At 46.7% G+C, this 24,489-nt stretch overlaps 1 protein-coding gene across 1 annotated transcript in view; it reads right to left on the bottom strand.

Moving 5' to 3' along the window:
- The window catches only part of LOC121868172 (neuronal growth regulator 1-like), a 126,402-nt gene that overhangs the window by 22,331 nt on the left and 79,582 nt on the right, over positions 1-24,489 (bottom strand). Inside the window, exon 3 of the mRNA XM_042368481.1 lies at positions 22,092-22,311. Coding sequence (XP_042224415.1) covers positions 22,092-22,311 — 220 coding nt within the window. The remainder of the gene's footprint in view (positions 1-22,091; positions 22,312-24,489) is intronic.

The following is a 24,489-nucleotide window of genomic DNA, read 5'->3' as shown; positions in this document are numbered from 1 at the left end:
AACGCAGGAAAACACAACATAACACAACATAACACAACAACAGATATCTCAAGCCTCTCACCACTGGCAATATATCACCATAAGAGACGACTGGGACACACACCTCCACCACGTGACTTAAATCCTTCTATAACGCGTTGTAACCTGTCCGGGCAGCATTAGTGTGTACCTGTATGTGGATCGGGGAGTATGTCATCTGTCTTGGGGTGCGGGGGGTAGGGAGAGGGGGTAGGGGGAGGGGAAGGGGGAAGGGGGTAGGGAAGGGTTTATAACTCCTGATATATTACGAGTGAAAGGAGGGAAAAAGTCGTATTTCTTGTCATTTTTACTGTTGCTTGATGGATGAGGATGAGGTGGGTGATGAGGATGAGGTTGGGTGATGAAGATGAGGTTGGGTGATGAGGATGAGGTTGGGTGATGAGGATGATGTGGGTGATGAGGATGAGGTTGGGTGATGAGGATGAGGTGGGTTTTGAGGACGAGTTTGGCGCTGTGCTCCAGAAGGTGTCAATACTTTCGAGTTAGCCCGACTGCATACCGAGGCAGACAAGCGCCAATGCCGGAAAGACGCTGCCGCCGCCACTCCCACACTAGATGTAGCCCTCCACATGTGCAACATCTGTGAACGACCCTGCCGGTCCCGTATCGGCCTCTTTAGTCACCTCAAAACTTACCAACCTAGATGACATCCCTAATAACTCATATCATTGTACAATAGCTGGGTGATCGTCATACTCAATTCCGAGTGACAGAGAAGTAGTAGTCGTAGTGTGTGTGTGTGTGTGTGTGTGTGTGTGTGTGTGTGTGTGTGTGTGTGTGTGTGTGTGTGGTTCCTTCTCTCTCCAATATACTCATATTATAATGGAGAGACAGACTGATTGATTATACTGTACGTTATCTCCCAATCTGTCTGTTGGTTGACCTATCTGTTGGCAATATAAGCCTTGGGTATTTGGCTGAGAACTCCACAATTATGTTTTAATGAGACATCCACTATTTATCACATATGTCTATTTCCGTCTACCTGGCTCTGTGTTAGACTCTACTATCTGTCTATCTGTCTATCTGTCCGTCGGTCTTTCTTTCTTTCTGTCTGTTTATCCGTCTTAAAACTGTTCACATTATTCAACATATTCTTAAGGAAAAAACAAAAACCTCATCATTTATTTTGTTGACACCTCACTCATCTACTATTGTGACGTAATTCCAAGATGGCGGACATCACGAAACTCAAAACAAAGAAAACGAATTGTAAATCTCACTTATTTACAACTTTCAAACTTAACTTTTTATTATTTTTTTTTACAAAGGCTATTATTTGTATTCTCTGGACAAAGCCGTGTGTGTGTGTGTGTCTGTGTGTGTGTGTGTGTGTGTGTGTGTGTGTGTGTGTGTGTGTGTGTGTGTGTGTCTGTGTGTGTGTGTGTGATGATGAAAACAGCTTAAAGGTCAAACATAAGCTTGGAATAGGAAAAAAGTGTTGAGTTTTATTGTGTACATCTACTAAGTGTATCTGGGTAAGTGTTTCAGACGCTATCATGAAACACTTTTGAGAATATTAAAGTTTTTTTTTTTCAGTAAGTGTTTTAATAACAATGTCTGCTGTTGTTATTATTGTTGTTATTATTGTTATTATAATTAGTAGTAGTAGTAGGAGTAACAGTAATAATGTAATTATAGTAGTAGTAGTAATAATAGTAATAATAGCAATAGTAATAGTAGTAGTAGTAGTAATAGTAATAATAGTAATAGTAGTAATAGTAGTAATAGTAGTAATAGTAATAATAGTAATAGTAGTAATAGTAGTAATAGTAATAATAGTAATAGTAGTAATAGTAGTAATAGTAGTAATAGTAATAATAGTAATAGTAGTAATAGTAGTAATAGTAGTAATAGTAGTAATAGTAATAGTAATAATAGTAACAGTAAAACATTAAGCAGCCAACAATGCCCATCTCCAACAGCTCTCCGCCTCTCTTGTTTACTTATCCAATAGTTCAAGGAGGTGCCACATAAACTAGCCATCCCATACATTAATTAGAGGAAGTGGTGTACCCATCATTGTCTGGAGGCCGGTGAGTCACAGATGAGAGAGAGAGAGAGAGAGAGAGAGAGAGAGAGAGAGAGAGAGAGACTTTGTCTTTATATGTTAAAATTTTCCGGGAAATAAAAAAAAAATTGACTCATAACTTTTGATATAATCCTTAATGAAAGTTATTCCTTCTGGAGCTATGATGATTAAATAATGAGGAGGAGGAGGAGGAGGAAGAAGAGCAGGTAGAGGAGGAGGAGGAAGAGGAAGAGGAGGAATAGAAAAAGACGAAGGTCAATCTTTTTGCCACTTTGAACTTTTAATAGTGAGGAGGAGAGGGAAGGGGGAGGGAGAAGAAGAAGAATGAAATTAGTCATTGTAATGTATTATTCTCTCTCTCTCTCTCTCTCTCTCTCTCTCTCTCTCTCTCTCTCTCTCTCTCTCTCTCTTGTACTGTACTGTATTCACCTCACTGTATCACATAAAACCACACCCTACTGTATTGCTGTATAAACTGCCGATTGTATCACTGTATCCCCTTTCCTCCCTCTCCCTGTATCTCCCTGTATCAACCCCCTCTCCCTGTATCTCCCTGTACCTCCCTCACAATACAACGACTGAGAGACAAACGGACCTCATGAATAAGTAATCACCAAAGAAAGCAGATGTATAGAGCATTACTAAAGGGCATACTAATGTAAACCAATAAGGGGTATAAATTTAAGGGGGTAATGGGGATGAGAGGATGATTAAGGGGCGTAAAGGGTGCTTAGGGGTGGGAGAGGGTGGTTAAGGTGTGTGAGGGGGTGGTTAAGGGGTGTAAGGGGTAATTAAAGGGTAAGAGAAGGTGGACAAGGGAGTGAAGAGCTAAGGGTAAGGTAAAGCGGGTATGGATGGAGATAATGCATTAGGTAAAAAAGGGAAGAGAGAATGGTTGATGAATAAATGGAGAGAGAGGTTAATGGAAAAGGAGAAGAAAGGAGAGAGGATAATGGGTAAGGAGAGGAAAGGGCAGAGGATAATGGGAAAGGAGGAAAAGAGAGAGAGAGGAAAGGAAAGGGAAAGAGAGAGAGGAAAGGGTGGGGAAAGAGAGAGAGGAAAGGGTGGGGAAAGAAAGAGAAAAGGGAGGGGAAAGTACACAGTGAGAGCGTACAATTTAGGGCGCTAATGGTCACCCTTTAGGGAGAGATCGTGGCTAACTTAAGGGTGATTAGGGCGAGGGAGGGTAACAGAGGAGTGGTGTGTAGTGCAGGGGTGTGTGTGTGTGAGCGAGAGAATGTGTGAGAGTAACAATAGAGAGAGAGAGAGAGAGAGAGAGAGAGAGAGAGAGAGAGTATTTATCCATATATATATATATATATATGAGTATTACCATTTCACAAAAATTTCTCTCAAATTCCTTTACAACTAAAAACCTGGAACGTCAATGTGGCATTTAAAAACTCATGCACTGTTAAACAAATGTTAATCAAGAACTCCCCCAACAATACAGGTGGCTGCATTTATAAAGTTCCTTGCAAGGAATGTAATATGTTTCACTTAGGCCAGACAGGTAAAGATCTTGTAACTAGACTTAAACAACATAAATACAGTGTTAGGACAGGCCAGGAATCCAATGCTCTGTTTGGTCATCTGAGGGATAATAAACATTGCATTGACTGGGATAATGCCTCCTCAGTATTACCTTGTAATTCAGTTGACAGTAGGAACATTATAGAATCTAGTCTCATTAAACATACCGAATCCGTTAACATGAATTTGAGTAAAGGTATGTACAAATTTTACAATTTTGTAATTAAGAAGATTTGTAACCAGGTGAGAAGGTTGGTTCAGTTTCTCCCTCTGACCTGACTACCGACCACTGCGGTGCTTTTGTGAAGATTAGTAGGGTCATTACCTATACTTGACCTCTGTGAACTTGATCTCACCCTCCTCTGTATATATATATATAAAACTTGTTCTGAACTTCTACTAAATCTGTACTCACCCCTGAAGATGTGAATTACACGAAAGCGCTTGGGAACTTCGTGTTTTCTTTTTCCTTGTGGTTATCAGCATAAACCCGCCAGGATTCGAACCCACGCCCCACGAGCCCATGACTGTGACCGGGGAACGCTAACCGCTGGACCACTAGGATACTAAAAGCAGTCCTAGACTCTGTTATTCACACAAAGCCTGTTCAACGAGCTTAAGGCGCCGTGAACCTCTAATTGGGACTACCCGTATCACGTAGGTGGTCAGAGTAACGTTTTACCAAATCCGGCTTCGAAACACGAGGTGGTCCAGCGGTTAGTGTTCCCTGGTCACAGTCATGGGCTCGTGGGGCGTGGGTTCGAATCCTGGCGGGTTGAGGTGTTGATTGTATGTAGAAGTCCGCGTGCTTTATTGGGCTAATGAAAAAAACACACACACACACACATATATATATATATATATATATATATATATATATATATATATATATATATATATATATATATATATATATATATATGTGTGACAAACACTCTCTGGATATTTAAAAGCAGGCAGTGAACCAAGATAAGGGGGATTTGTGTGTAGTGTAGTGTGTAGTGTAGTGTAGTGTGTAGTGTAGTGTATAGTGTAGTGTAGTGTGTAGTGTGGTGTATAGTGTAGTGTAGTGTGTAGTGTAGTGTATAGTGTAGTGTAGTGTGTAGTGTAGTGTATAGTGTAGTGTGTAGTGTAGTGTATAGTGTAGTGTAGTGTGTAGTGTAGTGTATAGTGTAGTGTAGTGTGTAGTGTAGTGTGGTGTGGTGTAGTGTAGTGACGTCCGTAGATAGAGAGATTTTACTCATATATTTATAAACTGTATTGGTATTTATATCTTGTTATTGTGCGATAAGGAAGACGACGACGGAGGAGGAAGAGGAGGAGGAGGAAGAGGGGAGAGAGGAGGAGGAGGAGGAGGGATAGGGGAGGAGGAGGGGAGGAGGATAGGGAGGAGGAGGAGGAGGAGGAGGAGGAGGCAGGAGGAGGAGGAGGAGGAGGAGTAGTAGGGGAGAGGGAGGAGGTGGGAAGAGAAGAGGGAGGAGGAGGAGGAGGTGGGAAGAGTAGGGAAGAGGGAGGAGGAGGAGGAGGAGGAGGAACAGGGAGAGGATAGGGAAGGAGGAGGAGAACAAACAAGACAAATGGGAAATATTAAGGAAAAGAAGAAGAACAACAACAAGTAAAGAAAAAAATGAAGAAAAAAAAATAATCAGAAAAAGAATAGGAAGAAGAGAATGAAGAAAAGGGTGTAAGAAAATGATGTAGAAAGCAATAAAGAAGAAAAAGGGGAAGAATAACAAAGAGAGGAAGACATGGTGGAGATATTTAGCGGCGAAGAAAGGAAGGAAGGAGAGAGAGAGAGAGAGAGAGAGAGAGAGAGAGAGAGAGAGAGAGAGAGAGAGAGAGAGAGAGAGAGAGAGAGAGAGAGAGAGAGAGAGAGAGAGAGAGAGAGAGAGAGAGAGAGAGAGGTGGGGAGAGAAAGAGAGAGAGAGAGAGAGAGAGAGAAAGAGAAATACACAGACAGACAGACAGACAGATAGATAAAGGAGGAAATTTTAAGGAATCCCAATAAACTAAACGAAGGATGAAAGAGGAAGAGAAGGAAGAGATGGAGGAAAGAGATAAAGGTGGAGAATATAAGAGGCAGATAGATGGAAAAGGAGAGAGTAAAAGAGGAGGGTAAAAGTAGAGGGATAGGAGGAGTAAAGGAGAGATGGAGAGAAGGAGGGAAGGAATAAAGGGGGGGAAGGAGTGAAGGAGGAATGAATAAAGGAGTGAAGGAGGAAGGAGTGAAGGAAGGGAGGAAGGAGGAAGGAATAAAGGAGAGAAGGAGGAAGGAGGGGAAGGAATAAAGGAGAAAAGGAGTGAAGGAGGAAGGAGTGAAGGAGGGAAGGAATAAAGGGGAAGGAGGAAGGAATGAAGGGGGGGAAGGAATAAAGGAGTGAAGGAGGAAGGAATAAAGGAGAGAAGGAGGAAGGAGGAAGGAGGGAAGGAGGTGTGCAGAGGTGGAGAGGAACATATAAGGACAAGGAGAGGAGGAGATAGATGGCTTCCTGTCCTCAGTGAGCGCCTTACAGCCAGCCAGGAGATGGAGCCCCTAGGAAGTGCCTGCTTACAGCCAGCCCCTAGGGAGAGTGCTGGTGCTGGGGGCGTCTTACAGCCAGCCATGGAGACCTGCCCCTAGGAGAGTGCTGGGTGCTGGGGGCGTCTTACAGCCAGCCATGAGACCTGCCTCTAGGAGAGTGCTGCCCTGCCTAGGAGAGTGCTGGGGCGTCTTACAGCCAGCCATGGAGACCTGCCTTTAGGAGAGTGCTGGGTGCTGGGGGGGCCTTACAGCCAACCATGGAGACCTGCCCTAGGAGAGTGCAAGGTGCTGGGGGCGTTACAGCCAGCCATGGAGACCTGCCCCTAGGAGAGTGCTGGGTGCGTCTTACAGCCAGCCATGGAGACCTGCCCCTAGGAGAGTGCTGGAGCCAGCCATGAGACTGCCCCTAGGAGAGTGCTGGGTGCTGGGGGGCGTCTTGCATAGCCAGCATGGAGACCCGCCCCTAGGAGAGTCTTACAGCCAGCAGCCATGGAGACTTGCCCCTAGAGAGAGTGCTGGGGGCGCCCACAGCCAGCCAGAGACCTGCCCCCAGAGAGTGCTGGGGCGTCTTTACAGCCAGCCATGGAGACCTGCCCCTAGAGAGTGCTGGGGGCGGCTCCACAGCCAGCCATGGAGACCTGCCCCTAGGAGAGTGCTGGGGGCGTCTTACAGCCAGCCATGGAGACCTGCCCCCAGGGAGAGTGCTGGGTGCTGGGGGCGTCTTACAGCCAGCCATGGAGATCTGCCCCTAGGAGAGTGCTGGGTGCTGGGGGTCTTTACAGCCAGCCACATGCTGGGGCGTCTTACAGCCAGCCGCAGAGGGGAGAGTGCTGGGGGCGGCTCCACAGCCAGCCATGGAGTGCCCTGGAGAGTGCTGGGGAAGGCCTTACAGCCAGCCATGGAGACCTGCCCCAGGAGAGCTGCTGGGGGCATGGGGGTGCCCACAGCCAGCCATGGAGACCTGCCCCCAGGAGAGTGCTGGGGGGCGTTCTTACAGCCAGCCACATGGAGACTTGCCCCCAGAGAGTGCTGGGGGCTTACAGCCAGCCATGGAGACCTGCCCTAGGCCCCTAGAGAGTGCTGGGGGCATCTTGCACAGCCAGCCATGGAGACCTGCCCCTAGAGAGTGCTGGGGCGTCTTACAGCCAGCCATGGACCTGCCCTCAGGAGAGAGTGCTGGGTGCTGGGGGCGTCTTACAGCCAGCCATGGAGATCTGCCCCTAGGAGAGAGTGCTGGGGGCGTCCTTACAGCCAGCCATGGAGACCTGCCCCTAGAGAGTGCTGGGGGCGTCTACAGCCAGCCATGGAGACCTGCCCCTGGGAGAGTGCTGGGGGCGTCTTAAGGCCAGCCATGGAGACCTGCCCCTAGGAGAGTGCTGGGTGCTGGGGGCGTCTACAGCCAGCCATGGAGACCTGCCCTAGAGGAGAGTGCTGGGTGCTGGGGGCGTCTTACAGCCAGCCATGGAGACCTGCCCCCAGGAGAGTGCTGGGTGCTGGGGCGCCCCAGCCAGCCAGAGACCTGCCTCCTAGGAGAGTGCTGGGTGCTGGGGCGTCCTCCAGCCAGCTATGGAGACCTGCCCCTAGGGAGAGTGCTGGGTGCTGGGGGGCGTCCTCCAGCCAGCCATGGAGACCTGCTTCCCAGGAGAGTGCTGGGTGCTAGGGGGCGTCCTCCAGCCAGCCATGGAGACCTGCCTCCTAGGAGAGTGTGCTGGGTGCTGGGAGCGTCCCTACAGCCAGCCATATGGAGACCTGCCTCCTAGGAGAGTGCTGGGTGCTGGGGCGTCCTCCAGCCAGCCATGGAGACCTGCCTCCTAGGAGAGTGCTGGGTGCTGGGGGCGTCCTCCAGCCAGCCATGGAGACCTGCCTCCTAGGAGAGTGCTGGGTGCTGGGGGGCGTCCTCCAGCCAGCCATGGAGACCTGCCCCTACCTGCCCCTGGGAGAGTGCTGCCTGCTGGGACGTGATTGGTGAAGTCTCTCTACTCTCTCTCTCTCTCTCTCTCTCTCTCTCTCTCTCTCTCTCTCTCTCTCTCTCTCTTGTCAGGTTTCATCCCTTTGAAAACTCTTTAATATTTTCTTCACTTCACCAGACCTCCTCTCTTTCTCCTCCTCCTCTCCTTCTCCTCTCATCCCTCCCTTTCTGTTCCACACATTCCCTCCCATTCCTTTCTTCTGTTATTCTCGCCCTCTCTTCTCTCCTTCTTTCCTTCTTCCCCTGCCTTTCATTTTCTCTCTCCCTTCCTCTCCCCTCATTCTTTCCCCCTCTCCCCTCCTCCTCTTCCTTCTCTTTTTCCTTGTTCTTTTTCCCCTTCATTCCCTCTTCGTCTCCCATCATTCTCCCTCCTCCCATCCTCTACTGTTCCCCCTCTCCCTCCTCTGCCACCTCCATTTCTTTTGTCCTTTTCATCTTTCTTCTATCTTCCTCTCTCTCTCTCTCTCTCTCTTCCCGTTCTTCATTTTTTCAACTTCCTTTTAATCTTCATTTCTTTTTATTTATCTTTGTCTGCTTCAATTCCTTACCTTTACGTTTTTTTCTCTGTGTCTTGTTCTTCTTCTTCTTCTTCTTCTTCTTCTTCTTATTATTATTATTATTATTATTATTATTATTATTATTATTATTGTTATTATTATTATTATTCGTGGTCTTCTTTTTCGTCTTTTTTCTCATTTTCTTGTTATTCCTCCTTTCATCGTCTCCATCTCTTACCCGTTTTTATCTCTCATTCTTTCCTTTGTATTGTCTCCTTTATTTCCCTTGTTATTATCGTTCTCTTCCTTTCAAAGATTTTTCCCTCTCTGTCTCTCTCTTTTTTCCCTCATTTTTTTCTTTATTTCCCTCTAATTTCCCATCTTTTTTTTCCATTTCTGCCCTATTTTTCCATCTTTTTTTCCCTCTCTTTTCTTCTTGTTCGTTAATTATTTATAGTTATTTTCCCTATTACGAATATAGGAAAATGGTAGGAATGGAGGAGAGGGGAAGTGGGAGGGGGAAGAGGAGAAGGGGAAGGAGAGAGTGGGGGAGGATAATGGGGAGAAGAGAGGATGAAGGAGTAGACAGAAAGGATGAGAGAAGTGAGCCAGACTGGAAAAAGATAAGGAGAGAGAGAGAGAGAGTAAAGAGGAAGAGGAGAAAATGGGAGAATGGGACGTGGGAAATGATGGGTGAGAGGATGGAAGCGAGGAGGGGGAGGGGAAGGGGAGAGACTTGTAGTGAGGAAAAAGTGATGAGAGAAGAGGAGGGGAGAGGAGGAGGAGGAAGGGGGAGAGAAGTAGGTGAGAGTAAGAGAGCGATGATGAGAGAGAGAGAGAGAGAGAGAGTGCCTGCGTGGGAAAAAATAGCCACCATTAAGACTGGCACTTAACCATCAGGGAGGGAGTGCCAGGTGTGCCGCAGTACCTGGCACCCTCGCTAACTACCCCGAGACGTCTCCAAGTCGTTCTGATGTCTTAGTTGATCACCGCTCCACCCCGTCGACTCCTTGGCTTGGCACTGTGCCACGAGGGGGCCATAAATTGCTGGCAAATATTTCCTGACACTGTGAAGTTTATGACACAAAAAGATCTCTGTTATCTGATGATATATAGAATAAGTAGGGTAGGGTAGGGTAGGGTAGGGTAGGGTAGGGTAGGGTAGGTTAGGGTAGGGTAGGGTAGGGTAGGCAGGGGTAGGGGTAGAGCAGGTAAGGGTAGGGTAGGTTAGTAGGGTAGTAGGCAGGGCAGGGCAGGGCAGGGTAGGCAGGGCAAGGCAGTGGGCAGGGCAGGGCAGGGCAGGCTAGGTAGGCAGGTGAACACTGCAGTGGGGTAGGGTAGGCAGTAGGCAGGTTAGGCAGGGTAGGGTACGTTAGGGTAGGCAGGGTAGGGGGTGGGCAGTAGGCTGGGTAGGGTGGCAGGGTAGGGGTAAGGTAGGGCAGGGTAGGGTAGGGTAGGGAAGGTAGGGCAGGGTAGGGCACGTTAGGGTAGGGCAGTAAGGTAGGGTAGGCAGGGTAGGGGCAAGGTAGTTGCAGGGTAGGGTAGGGTGATTTGGGTAGGGTAGATTTGGGTAGGGTAGATTTGGGTAGGGTAGGTTAGGGTAGGGTAGGGTAGGGTAGGGTAGGGTAGGGTAGGGTAGGTTAGGGTAGGTTAGGGTAGGGTAGATTAGCTTGAGTACAACGTTATTAAAGCCAAGTAATGTTTAAAGTGAGGGTGTAATGTTGAGGAATGTTGTATGTAATATTTCCAATATATAATCTATCGCATGCAACATTCTTGATAACTACTGTAATCAACGTAACATTCTTAGTATACACGCCTTTATGTATGCCACATTCTTTTGCGTACATTCTTCTGTATTCAACATTCTAAGGATAGACTTTACCCCAGAGTACGATGAATTATCCTCTTTGAGTACTATACCTTAACCCCTTGAGTATGATGTCTTAACCCCTAGTAAGATATCTTAACTCTTGAGTACGATAACATAACCCTTTGAGTACGTCGACTTTATCCCCTTGAGTACGATGACATCATACTCAGGAGGTTAACTCATAGTACTCCAAAGTTAACGCATTGTAGTCAAGGGGTTAACTCATCATACTCACAGGGTTAATGATGCTGCTATTTGGAGGGCAAGATAGAGTTACATCCATGCAGACATAAATAACAAGTTTACTTTGTTTTTTCTCTCTGTGTTTGGCTGAAGATGTAAACTCTTCCTCCTCGCTGTCACAGAAGGTCAGTTTACGGTCTCATAACAAGTTTACTTTTCATTTTCTCTCTGTGTTTGGCTGAAGATGTAAACTCTTCCTCCTCGCTGTCACAGAAGGTCAGTTTATCCCTCTCGCTACCTAATTTTATTCCCTCGCTGCCACAGAAAGGTAAACTTAGCCCATTCTAACCCTCCAATACCTCTTAAGTCTGTACCGTGAACGTGATACCCTAGCTCCAGCCGTTTCCAATGTATTCCTTGTTGAATACTCTCATGCGTGTAGCGGGGAACAAGTGAGGCGATGGTTCGTCTGGCGTTGTGTTTGTGATTATTGATCGTGTTGGTGTTGTTGGTGAGTGTTGGTGATGATTGTGTGGTTAATGAGGGTTATATCTTGTGGTAATTGTTATAACGAGCTCAATACTACTACTATTACTATTTTTATTACTACTACTACTACTACTACAACAACTAACAACAATTACTACTATTTTACTATTGGCCTCCACACTTTCTTCACCATTTTATTACCTAACTATCGTAATACAAAAGTAACTACCCAATCTGAGTTAGTTAAGCCGAAGATCTCGTTCCCATGAGGCAAAGAAATGCAGACCTAACCTAACCAAACCAAACCTAACCTAACCAAACCATACCAAAGAGAATGACAGGCCACATCTTAACCACGTTGCAAAATAACATCTGGGCTGATGATTCTGTTCTGATAACACCTCGTCCAGTCTGTGTGTGTGTTTAGTGACAGGTGTTTCTGATGTTATAGACGTACGTGAAGAGAGAGAGAGAGAAAGAGAGAGAGAGAGAGAGAGAGAGAGAGAGAGAGAGAGAGAGAGAGAGAAAAGATTCACAACATGTCTAAACTTGTACAAACTTCCCGGATCTAGTTATTTTCACTCAATAAAAATCATCACGTTGTTTTTTTTCTCAAACGATGAACAGATTACATTTGTTTCTCCTCAAACCTAACCTAACAAAACCTAGCCAAACATAACCAAACATAACCAAACATAACCAAACATAACCAAACATAACCTAACCTAACCTAACCTAACCAAACATAACCAAACATAACATAACCTAACATAACCAAACATAACATAACCAAACATAACATAACCAAACATAACCTAACCAAACATAACCAAACAGAGGTGACAGAGAGGAGGAGGAGAGAGAGGTGACAGAGAGGTGACAGAGGGTGAGAGTGAGAGAGGTGACAGAGAGAGAGAGGGAGGGAGGTGACAGAGAGGTGAGAGTGAAGTGACAGAGAGGTGACAGAGAGGTGAGAGTGAGGTGAGAGGTGACAGAGAGGTGAGAGTGAGGTGACAGAGAGGTGACAGAGAGGTGAGTGAGGTGACAGAGAGGTGAGAGTGAATGTGACAGAGAGGATAAAGAGGTGAGAGTGAGGACAGAGAGGTGACAGAGAGGTGAGAGTGAGAGAGGTGAGAGATGTGAGAGGTGACAGAGAGGTGAGAGTGAGGTGACAGAGGTGACAGAGAGGTGAGAGTGAATGTGACAGAGAGGTGACAGAGAGGTGAGAGTGAGGTGACAGAGAGGTGACAGAGAGGTGAGAGTGAATGTGACAGAGGACAGAGAGGGTGACAGAGAGGTGACAGAGAAGATAGAGAGAGGTGAGAGAGACTCTAGCGAGGAGTTAATGTATGCAGATATATGTAGAAAGTTTGTGCTGGTGAAGTGAGGATGGTGTCACTTTTAGTACAACATTCACCCGACATTTTATTTCCGGTTTTGATTTTTTTCTTTATGCTGTAAGGAGGAAGGAGGTGTGTGTGTGTGTGTGTGTGTGTGTGTGTGTGTGTGTGTGGGGTGTGTGTGTGTGTGTGTGTTAATATTAGTCCCCACCCATCCAGCTTATGCAATTTTAACCTAACCTAACTTAGCCATAACACGGCACTAACCTTACCTCACCTTACCTCACCTCACTTATCTTACCTCACCTCACCTTACCTTACCTTACCTTACCTTACCTCACCTCACTTATCTTACCTTTACCTCATCTCACCTTACCTTACCTTACCTCACCTCACTTATCTTACCTTACCACCTTACCTTTTACCTCATCTTACCTTACCTCACCTTATCTAACCTTACCTCACCTCACTTATCTTACCTTACCTCATCTTACCTTTACCTTACCTACCCCATCTTTACCTTACCTTACCTCATCTTACCTTACCTTTTACCTCACCTCAACTTTCCTCACCTTACCTTACCTTACCTCACTTATCTTACCTCACCTCACCTTACCTTACCTACCCCTACCTTACCCACCTCACCTCACTTTACTTCACCCTCACCTACCTCACCTCACATTACCTTACCTTACTTTACCTCACCTCACCTTACCTTACCTCACCTCACTTTACTTCACTCACCTACCTTACCTTACCTTTACCTTACCTCACCTCACCCTTACTTTACCTCACCTTTTACCTTACCTTTTACCTTACCTCACCTCACCTTACCTCACCTCATTACCTTACCTTACCTTACCTCACTCACCTTTACCTCACCTCACATTACCTACCTCACATTACCTACCTCACCTTACCTTTTACCTCTACCTTATCTTACTCCATTTCACCTCACCTTACCTCACCTCACATTACCTTACCTTACCTTACCTCACCTCACTTATCTTACCTTACCCTCACCTCACCTTACCCACCCACCTTACCTCACCCCTCACCCACCTCACCTCACATTACCCACCTTTACCCCACCTCACCTTTACCCCACTCACCTCACCTCACCTTACCTCACCTCACCTCACCCCACCTTACCTTCCTCTTACTTTACTCACACTCACCTTACCTTACCTCACCCCTGCCTCTTTACTCATTACCTTACTCATTCACCACCTTTTACCTCACCTCACTCTTTACTTCACCCTCACACCTTACCTCACCCTCACATTACCTACCTACTTTACCCTCACCCCACCTTACCTCACCTCCCTCACCTTTACCTCACCTCACCTCACCTTACCTCACCTTACCCTCACCTTACCTCACCCCTCAACTTACCTCACCTTACCTCACCTCTTCTCACCTCACCCCCACCTCACCTCACCCTCACCTACCCACCACCTCACCTCACCCTCACTCACCTCACCTCACCCATCCCCACCTTACCTCACCTCACCTCACCTACCTCACCCCTCACCACTCACCCCACCTCACCTTACCTTACCTTACATAAATCCCTCCTCTATGGGACAATAATTACTTTAGATAAATATTTTCCCTTGATGGTATAATACACATAGACTCGTATAATACAAAAATAACAGCCCCCTTTCATAGTTAAACCTGTAATTAAGGAACACTTTTATTACTCATTAATTGTAAAAAAAAATTATTACGAGAGACATTATGTAAATCATTAAGGATTAAATTGTAAAAAAAAAATATGTAATTGTGTGATATTGTAGATTATTTGTCTCTTTTATGTAAACAATGTGGAGGTAAATGAGGTGAATTAATGGAGGTGTTAGGTAGTGAGGTAGGGAGGTAGGGAGGTAGTGAGTAGGGAGGTAGGGAGGTAGTGAGGTAGGGAGGTAGGGAGGTAATGTTGATACACGAACGGGAATCAACTTGTAGTGACTTCAGCTTGGATGTTTACAATGGAGGTTGGATTCAGTTCAGATAATGAGGGAGGTTGATGATACGTGTTTGTGATGGAAGGTTGGTTGATGATACGTGTTTGTGATGGAAGGTTGGTTGATACGTGTTTGTGATGGAAGGTTGGTTGATCATACGTGTTTGTGATGGAAGGTTGGTTGATCATACGTGTTTGTGATGGAAGGTTGGTTGATCATACGTGTTTGTGTGGAAGGTTGGTTGATCATACGTGTTTGTGATGGAAGGTTGGTTGATCATACGTGTTTGTGTGGAAGGTTGGTTGAATACGTGTTTGTGATGGAAGGTTGGTTGATCATACGTGTTTGTGATGGAAGGTTGGTTGATCATACGTGTTTGTGAGGAAGGTTGGTTGATCATACGTTGTGTGGAAGGTTGGTTGATGATACGTGTTTGTGATGGAAGGTTGGTTGATCATACGTGTTTGTGTGGAAGGTTGGTTGATGATACGTGTTTGTGATGGAAGGTTGGTTGATCATACGTGTTGGTGATGGGAATCTCTGAGGAATATTTCCATCAATTTCTATCAATCAATCCTTTAGATAAATCATCAGAGCCGCCATCTTATTTCTGCGTCTTGTTAATAAATTAATATAAATTACTTTTGAGACGAAACATTACATTAGCTTGAGTTTGGTTAGGCCTGATTAGGTTTGGTTAGGGTTTTAGGTTAGGGTTTGCTAGGTTAGTTAAGTGTTGTGGCCCATTATTCTTCTGGGTGTCCTTGAAGTGCCCTGATAGAACTAGCGAACGTTAAGATAAATTTAAACCTCCTAAACTAGTAAAATCTTCCTTAAACCATCAAATTAAACCTTCCTAAACCTTTAAATCGTTAGAATTGACACATTATACCTATATCTCCTTAAACCCACATTAAACCTTCATAATCAAACGCCCTTAACCAACCACATACAACACTTTACCCACCCACCCCCCAAAAACCAACAAAATCACCACCCTTAAACCAACCACCTACAACACCCCTACCCACCCACCCCAAAAAATAAACCAACAAAATCACTACCCTTAAACCAACCATACCCCATCCCAACCACCCCTAAAAAAAACCCAGAGGACTATAAACCTATAAACCCAACAACCAACAGCCTCCAAGATCAGTCTAGGCAACAACAAAACCCCAATTTGTCACAAGAGGTAAAAAGATCTCTTGAGTTCCGTGTGGCTGTGAATAATAGGTCAGGATGAGGTGGTATAATTCAAGACAGCGTCGCTGAGTTTTGAAATGGTTGGTGTCTTTGTTGGTTGGTTGGTTGGTTGTGGTGTGTGTTGCCTCCTCTTCACTCCTCCTCCTCCTCCTCCTCCTCCTCCTTCCTCCTCTTCCTTCCTCCTCCTCTTCCTCCTCCTCCTCCTCTTCCCTCCCATACCAAATACTGTTCTGTAGATCTCTTAACATTACAACTTAAATGGTATGGTAATTCAATTCTAGTCTCTCAGTCTCCTCAGTCTCTCAGTCTCCCTCAGTCTCCCTCAGTCTCCCTCAGTCTCTTAGCACCTCACGATATTTCAGTCTCTCTCTATCTCTTAGTCTCATTATGTATCTGTCAGTCTCTCTCTCAGTCTCTCTGTTTATTCATCCCGCCCATCCATCCACCCATCCATCCACCCATCCATCCATCCACCTGCCCATCCATCCACCTTATCCTCCATCCTCCCATCCATCCACCCATCCACCCATTCATCCACCCATCCATCCATCCATTCATCCACCCATCCATCCATCCACCCATCCATCCCCATCCATCCCCCCATCCACCCGCCCATCTATCCACCCATCCCTCCATCCACCCGCCCATCCATCCACCCATCCATCCATCGTCGTGGGTGTTGTTGTCACATATCCACACACCGCCCTAACCATCCATCACCACTATTTCTCACTTGTTCGCGGCCATAAAGGCGACAAGGATGGAGGGAGTGTTATATTGGGGGCGTGATGGAGTGAGGGAGTGATGGAGTGATGGAGTGAGGGAGGGAGTGTTATATTGGGGGCGTGATGGAGGAGGGAGTGATGGAGTGATGGAGTGTAGTGATGGAGTGAGGGAGGGAGTGATGGAGTGATGGAGGGAGGTTAGATTGAGGGTGATGGAGTGAGGGAGTGGATGGAGTAGGAGGGAGTGATGGAGGATGGAGGTAGTGGATGGAGTGAGGAGGAGGTTATTGGGGAGTGATGGAGTGATGGAGGTAGTGATGGAGTAGGAGGAGGTTATATTGGGGAGTGATGGAGTGAGGGAGTGATGGAGGAGGTTATATTGGGGGAGTGATGGAGGGAGTGTTATATTGGGGAGGATGGAGGATGGAGGGAGTGTTATATTGGGAGTGATGGAGGGAGAGAGGAGGGAGGGAGTGATGGAGGTAGTGAGGGGAGGAGTGATGGAGTGATGGAGTGTAGTGATGGAGGAGTGTTATATTGGGGAGTGATGGAGTGATGAGGAGAAGGGAGGGAGTGAGTGTGTTTTGTAGGAGTGATTGATGAGGAGTGATGAAGTGATGGAGGGAGAGAGTGAGGGAGGGAGTGATGGAGGGAGGGAGTGTTGTATTGGGGGAGTGATGGAGGTTGTATTGGGGAGAATGGAGGAGGGGAGTGATGGAGGGAGGTTATATTGGGGGAGTGATGGAGTGAGGGACTGATGGAGTGATGGAGGAAAGACTGAGGGAGGGAGTGTTGTGGGGAGTGATGGAGTGTTGTATTGGGGAGTAATGGAGTGAGGGGAGTGAGTGATGGAGGGAGAGATGAGGGAGGGAGTGTTGTATTGGGGAGTGATGGAGTGTTGTATTGGGGGAGTAATGAGTGAGGGAGGATGGAGGGAGTGTTGTTGGGGAGGATGGAGTGAGGGAGTGATGGAGTGATGGAGGGAGAGTGAGGGAGAGAGAGTGATGGAGTGATGGGGAGTGTAGTGATGGGTGAGGGAGGGAAGAGTGATGGAGTGAGGGAGAGTGTTATATTGGGAGTGATGGAGTGGGGGTGATGGAGTGAGAGAAGCAGGGAGAGGAGTGTTATATTGAGGTGATGGGGTGAGGTGATGGGTGATGGAGGAGAGAGTGAGGAGGTGTTGTGACAGGAGTGATGGGTGATGGGGTGAGTGAGGGAGGGAGGGAGGAGGAGGAGGAAGCTATGAGAGGTGATATTAGATAGAGGGTAAAGGTGAGGTGGTTATTGTGTTGATGGGGTGCAGAGAGAGAGAGAGATGAAGAGAGAGAGAGAGAGAAGTGACAGACACACAGTAAATTGTTCAGTGTTATCTGTGTGTGTATTATTCTGTTATCAGTATATTACATAAAACCCTCCTTCCTCACACCTCCCTCCTCCTTGCCTCCAACACACCCCAACACCCTCCAACACACCTCAACACACCCTCCAACACACCCTCCAACACACCTCCACACCCTCCAACACCTCCTTCCTCAACACCCTCCAACACACCCTCAACACACCCCTCCAACACACCCTCCAACACACCCCTCCAACACACCTCCAACACCCTCCAACACATCCTCACTACATACATACATACATACATACATACATACATACATACATACATACATACATACATACATACATTTAGAAAACAGTAATGAAAATTCCCTCTACTGACAATACCCGGGGATCGAACCACAGAACCTTTGGATAGAAATCGAGTAGGTCATCCACTCAATAATCGATTCAAAAGAAATACATAATATATACAGAACACAATACAGTATGTTAGCGAGCGGTACAGAAAGGAAGGATACATCGGTGTAATATTTCAGGTGTCGAGTACAGGTAGTACAGGTTAATGTCGAGTACAGGTAATAGAGTTGTGTCGAGTTCAGGTAATAGAGGTGTGTCGAGTACAGTGGCAGGTGTGTCGAGTACAGGTAATAGAGTTGTGTCGAGTACAGGTAATAGAGGTGTGTCGAGTACAGGTAGTACAGGTGTGTCGAGTACAGGTATTACAGGTGTGTCGAGTACAGGTAGTACAGGTGAAGGTAAAGATACGAAACAGGTTACCTGACTTTCAAACATGCGTCATACACAAACAAACATGCGTCATACACAAACAAACATGCGTCATACACAAACAAACATACATGATACACAAACAAACAAAAACAAATGACACCAACAGTACAAAGTTCTTAAGCCCAGTGAAAGTTTGTTCGGCAACTTTTAATTTTATCAGAAATAGTTTGAGATTTTGTTAGTTTTATCATTAATAATAGGTAATAACGCCTTAAGCTCCCTTTAAGATTAACTCCCTTAACTTACTATAATGCATTGACCTTCTCTCTTTCTTCCTTCCTCTCTTTTTCTTCCTTCCTCTCTCCTCCCCTCCTCCTTCCTCTCTCCCTCCCTCCCTCCTCTCCTCCTCCTCCCCTCCTCCCTCCTCCCTCCCCTCCTCCCTCCCTCCCTCCCTCCTCCTCCTCCTCTCTCCCTCCTCCTCCCCTCCCTCCCTCCCTCCCTCTCCCTTCCTCGCTCCCTCTCTCCTCCCCTCTCCCTCCTCCTCCTCTCCTCCCTCCCTCCCTCTCTCCCTTCCTCTCTCCCTCTCTCCCCTCCCCTCTCCCCTCCCTCCCTCCTCTCTCCCTCCTCTCTCCCTCCCTCCCCTCTCTCCCTTCCTCTCTCTCTCTCCCCTCCCTCTCCCCTCCCTCTCTCTCTCTCTCTCCCTCCCTCCTCTCTCCCCCTCTCTCTCCCCTCCCTCCCCTCTCTCCCTCTCTCCCTCCCTTCCTCCAGTTGTTACGACCATCATGTACATCATCTGACACTCTACTTTGTTTGTGTTGTTGTGTGTCGGCTCAGCGGGAAGACGTTCTTACTCTCCTTAACACCACAGGGAGAGTAGAAACGTCTCCCTGCACCACAGGGAGAGTAGAACGTCTCCCTTAACACCACAGGAGAATAAGAACGTCTCCCTTAACACCACAGGGAGAGTAAGAACGTCTCCTTAACACCACAGGGAGAGTAGAACGTCTCCTTAACACCAGGAGAGTAAGAACGTCTCCTTAACACCAGGAAGTAAGAACGTCTCCCTTAACACCACAGGAAGTAAGAACGTCTCCTAACACCAGAGGAGAGTAGAACGTCTCCTTAACACCAAGGGGAAGTGAAACGTCTCCTTAACACCAGAGAGAGTAAGGCGATCTCCTTAACACACAGGAGGTAGAACGTCTCCTTAACACCAGGGAAATAAAACGTCTCCCTTAACACCTGGATTGGGTCCTTAACACCACGGAAGTAAGAACGTCTCCCTTAACACCCAGAGAAATGAAACGTCTCCCTTAACACCACAGGGAGTAAGAACGTCTCCTTAACACCACGGGAAATAAGAACACGTCTCCCTTAACGCCACAGGAAGAGTAAGAACGACAATGTAACGGACGACTATATAACGGATTGAATAACGGACTAGATAACGGACTATGATATAATAGAATAACATGAGGAAAGTGTTATACGTCACACACACACCACACACACACACACACACACACACACACACACACACACACACACACACACACACACACACACACACACAAGTCATCCTCATGATTGCCTTGGCTCTTACAGCTGATAAATATACACCATAGCTGGCCCTTCCTCTCTCCTCCTCTCCCTCCCTCTCTCCCCTCCCTCTCTCCCTCTCTCCCTCCCTCCCTCTCTCCTCCCCTCCCCCTCCCTCCCTCTCTCCCTCTCCCTCCCTCCTCCTTCCCTCCCTCTACTCCTTGGATGCTGATCTGTTCTCCCTCTCCCTCTGTACCTCCTCTCTCCTCTCTTCCCTCTCCCTCTGTACCTCTCCTCTCTCCCTCTCCCTCTCCCTCTCTCTCCTCCCTCTCTCCCTCTCCCTCTCCTCTCCCTCTCTCTCCTCCCTCTTCCTCTCTCCCTCTCCCTCTCCATCTCCCTCTCTCTCCTCCCTCTTCCTCTCCTCTCCCTCTCCATCCCCCTCTCTCTTCCCTCTCCTCTGCCCTCTCCCTCTCTCCTCCCTCCTCTCCCTCTCCATCCCCCTCTCCCTCCTCTCTCCCCTCTCTCCCCTCCCCCTCTCTCCTCCCCTCTCTCCCCTCTCCCTCTCCATCCCCTCTCTCTCCTCCCTCTCTCCCTCTCCCTCTCCATCCCCTCTCTCCTCCCCTCTCTCCTCCTCTCTCCATCCCCTCTCTCTCCCCTCTCTCCTCTCCCTCTCCATACCCTCTCTCTTCCCTCTCCCTCTGTACCTCTCCTCTCTTTCCTCCCCTCTCTCCCTCTCCCTCTCCATCCCCTCTCTCTCCTCCCCTCTTCCTCTCCCCTCTCCCTCTCCATCCCCCTCTCTCTTCCCTCCCCTCTCTCCCTCTCTTTTCCTTCCACCAGCCTTGTGATCTCTTACCCTCTTTACTTTCTTTTCTCTATCTCCTCCCATTTTTTCTCTCTTTCTCTCCTCTACTTTCCTTTCCTCTTCCTTCAGTTACTGTTATTTTTTCTTCTCCATTCTCGTCTCATTTTCGTCTTCTCTTGTTCTCCTCTCTTTCGCTTTCTATTCTCCTTCTTTACTTTCTCTTCCCTTCTCTATTTTTTTTCTCTCTTCTGCCCCAGCCTCTCCTCCCAACTTCCCTTCTCCCTCCTAAACCCTCCTTAACCATCTTATCCCCTCCCCTCCCTCCCCTCCCCAGTCTCCCCCCCTCCCTCCTCCCCTCCCCTCCCTCCCCTCCTCCCCCAGTCTCCCCTCCTCCCCCTCCCAGTCTCCCCTCCCCTCCCTCCCCTCCCCAGTCTCCTCCCCTCCCCAGTCTCCCCTCCCTCCCTCCCTCCCTCCTCCCCCAGTCTCCCTCCTCCCCAGTCTCCTGAGTGGGACTTAGGTGTTCTAGTATTGATTCTACGGGACCCATAAAAGCACAACTGGGTGGACGAGGCGATAACATGGCTCCTGGGGTCTCTGTGTTGGGGAGGTAGGGAGTCAGAGGGAGGAGATATGAGTGTAAGGGAGGAAGAATCAGGAGAAGAGGTCGAGGGAGAGATTATGAGAGAGGAATGACAGGGTGGAGTGGGAGGGTATCGGAGGAGAGGTAGGAGAGAGGAGGGAGAAGAGAAGAAAAATTTTAGGGAGGAAAGTTGAGACTGGACGAGAGAGTGGGAGAGATTGGTGAGGGTATGGGGAAGACAGCGTACAGTATGTGGGGAGTCAGTAATGATGGAGAGATGGAGGGAGAGGGTAGGGTGGGAGAAGATAGGGTTGAGGGGAGAGGAGTAGGGTAGGAGATGAGACAGCAGAATCGGATGAGTGTGATGGTTTGCCTGGTTGTAATGGGAGGGAGGGAGGGGAGGGAAGGGGAAGAGAGGAGGAGGACAGCTTGGATAAACTCACACGCATACAGACACAACGAGTAGACACACCACTCACACATACACACTCGTGCATTTACATAAGTATACACATAAACACAGACACACACGGCCGTCAAGAGACACAGTTACAACACACACACACACACACACACACACACACACACACACACACACACACACACACACACACACACACCCTTTGCCCTCTATCACAACTGTCTCTGGACCCGTAATGTAAACAGCTGATCGGTACAACAAAACGCAGCTGATTGACGTATATATACCGCACTTACCTACAACAGACAGACGGTAGAACTTCCTGAGACTGACGGCAGTATTGAGGGAGCACATGTACCGTCCCGCGTCGTTCATCTGGACGTTCTTAATGGTGAGAATCCAAGCCTGTTCACCGTTCACCTTAAAGGAATGGTGAACGGTGATCCGGGGGTTTTCTGTGAACACGTCGTCACCCATAGCAAAGACGATACCTTTCTTCATCTCCAACCACGCCGTCTGTGAGGAAGGGAGAGAGAGAGAGAGAGAAGATGATGTTGGGAGACAGGGAGATGGATGAATACAGTGATGAAAGACTCGGGGATGAAATATTGAATGATGTTTAGATCTGGAAGGAAAAACTGATAGATTGACATACAAATTATCTCTCTCTCTCTCTCTCTCTCTCTCTCTCTCTCTCTCTCTCTCCTCTCTCTCTCTCTCTCTCTCTCTCTCTCTCTCTCTCTCTCTCTCTCTCTCTCTCTCTCTCACACCATCAACCTCACCAGCAAAAAGAGACATACTCCTCTTCCGTGTTTTTATCCAAGTGTGGTCGTGTTGAGGTGAGAATTATGCAGACTACAACCGCATCCACCGAGCACTTGCCTTCAACATTAACCTGTGTATATTTTACGAGTGTGACGGTGGCACTCTCTAACGTATTGCACTGGAACTATGGTTTAATTTAGTGATAATAATAATAAATACAGGTAAATATTGTTGTTGTTGTTATTATTATTATTATTATTATTATTATTATTATTATTATTATTATTATTATTATTATTATTATTACTACTACTACTACTTTTGTTTTATTACTGTAGCCTCCAGCCTCCCCCAATAGCCACACCTTCGCCGCCATATTAGTACCTTAATATTAAATATCCTAATACATAAGTAGCTATCCTAGCTGTGTTGAGTTAGTTGAGCCGCAGATCTATGCAGTATTCAGTGACTGTAGCCTCATAGTCAATATCTGCAACCATTGTCGGCTTTGGGGCCGATGCTCTCGTTCGCCTGAGGTAGAGAAAACCGACCTAAGGAGAGAGAAGGACAGTCGTCATCTCATCCAGGCTGTAACATAACTTCTGGGCTGCTGCTTCTGTTCGGAGATCAACTCCGCGAGTCTGGCGGAGAAACATCTTGCACTTGGTCCCATCCCACCAGAGGTTGTGAACACTACTACTACTAACAATAATAATTTCGTCATGGTTTTAAAACATTGTTACGTTGAACAAAAAGCACACGGATAAAAATATATTTACGGGGAAAAAATGACTTATTAACAAACTGTATTTTCAAAAAGTTTCATAATTAGTGATGTCACAAAAGTATCGATAATGACTGTCAGGTTTAGAGCATTGTGTTGATGGCGTCCAATAGTTGTGTTTGGTTTAAAGGCCAAAATCCCTTTGTTTTTCGACGTGATTTTCATTTAAAGTTTTGGCCAATGAAAGCGATTGTGTAACCCCTATAAACTATATCCTATTAAGGGCGGCGTGGCTATAGTACACTGCATGAATATTAAACTTTCATATACAAGGCACTGCACTCTCCCTCTTTCACTTCCTCAACAAGAAAGTCAGGTACCAGTTAGGTTGACAAGGGGGGACCACTTTAAATTCAACCCCTCTAAACGCCCCCCCTCCCCCCCAAGAACCACCCCCACATCTGCCCCCCCTAAGAACCCCCCCCTCTCCCTCTGCCTCCCCTATCCAATAATCCACACTCATCCACACTTAGTTAAATCCACTTATCCACATTTATCCACATTTAATTAATACTTTTTTCCTTTAATTCGCGTCGAAAAAAAACTTCCATGATAATTTCAAGCGAGCGGCAATAAAGTGCTATGTTGTGCCTCTAATATGATACTGAGTTCCATTACGTTATTGGCTGAAGAGTGTGAACTCTCTCTCTCTCTCTCTCTCTCTCTCATGTAATTTCACGGTGATTACTAGACGAGAGAGAGAGAGAGAGAGAGAGAGAGAGAGACAAAGCGTGATAAACAAGAAGAAAAATCAGACAAAAAAAATCAAATAAAAGACGAAAGATAAGATAAAAGAGAAAGAAGAATGAAAGAAGGATGACATTAAACAAAAATAATATAACAGAGAAGAAAGAACAACATATAGAGAGAGACAGAAATAGAGTAACAAGATTTAGTCAATATAAGTGTACATGTCTCTACTAGAATACTCAAGAGGCCACAAAAATATACAAGGTGGTTTTTCGACACACCGAGGCAGACACGCTGACGACTGTAGCTTTTAGGGGTGGGTGGGGGGAACACTTTCAACACTATGGATGGGAGGTGTTATGGAAAAAAGTCTATTATAAGTGTGTAAAAAGTTTGTAAGAAAGTATGTAAAAAGTTTGTAAAAAAAATAAGTAAAAGTATGTAGAAGTGTTTAA

The sequence above is a fragment of the Homarus americanus genome, unplaced genomic scaffold (assembly GCF_018991925.1).
Source record: "Homarus americanus isolate GMGI-L3 unplaced genomic scaffold, GMGI_Hamer_2.0 scaffold22904, whole genome shotgun sequence".
Classification (NCBI taxonomy): Eukaryota; Metazoa; Arthropoda; class Malacostraca; order Decapoda; family Nephropidae; genus Homarus; species Homarus americanus.
Note: the sequence above shows the minus strand (reverse complement) of the source record. Positions and strands in the feature narration are given on the sequence as shown.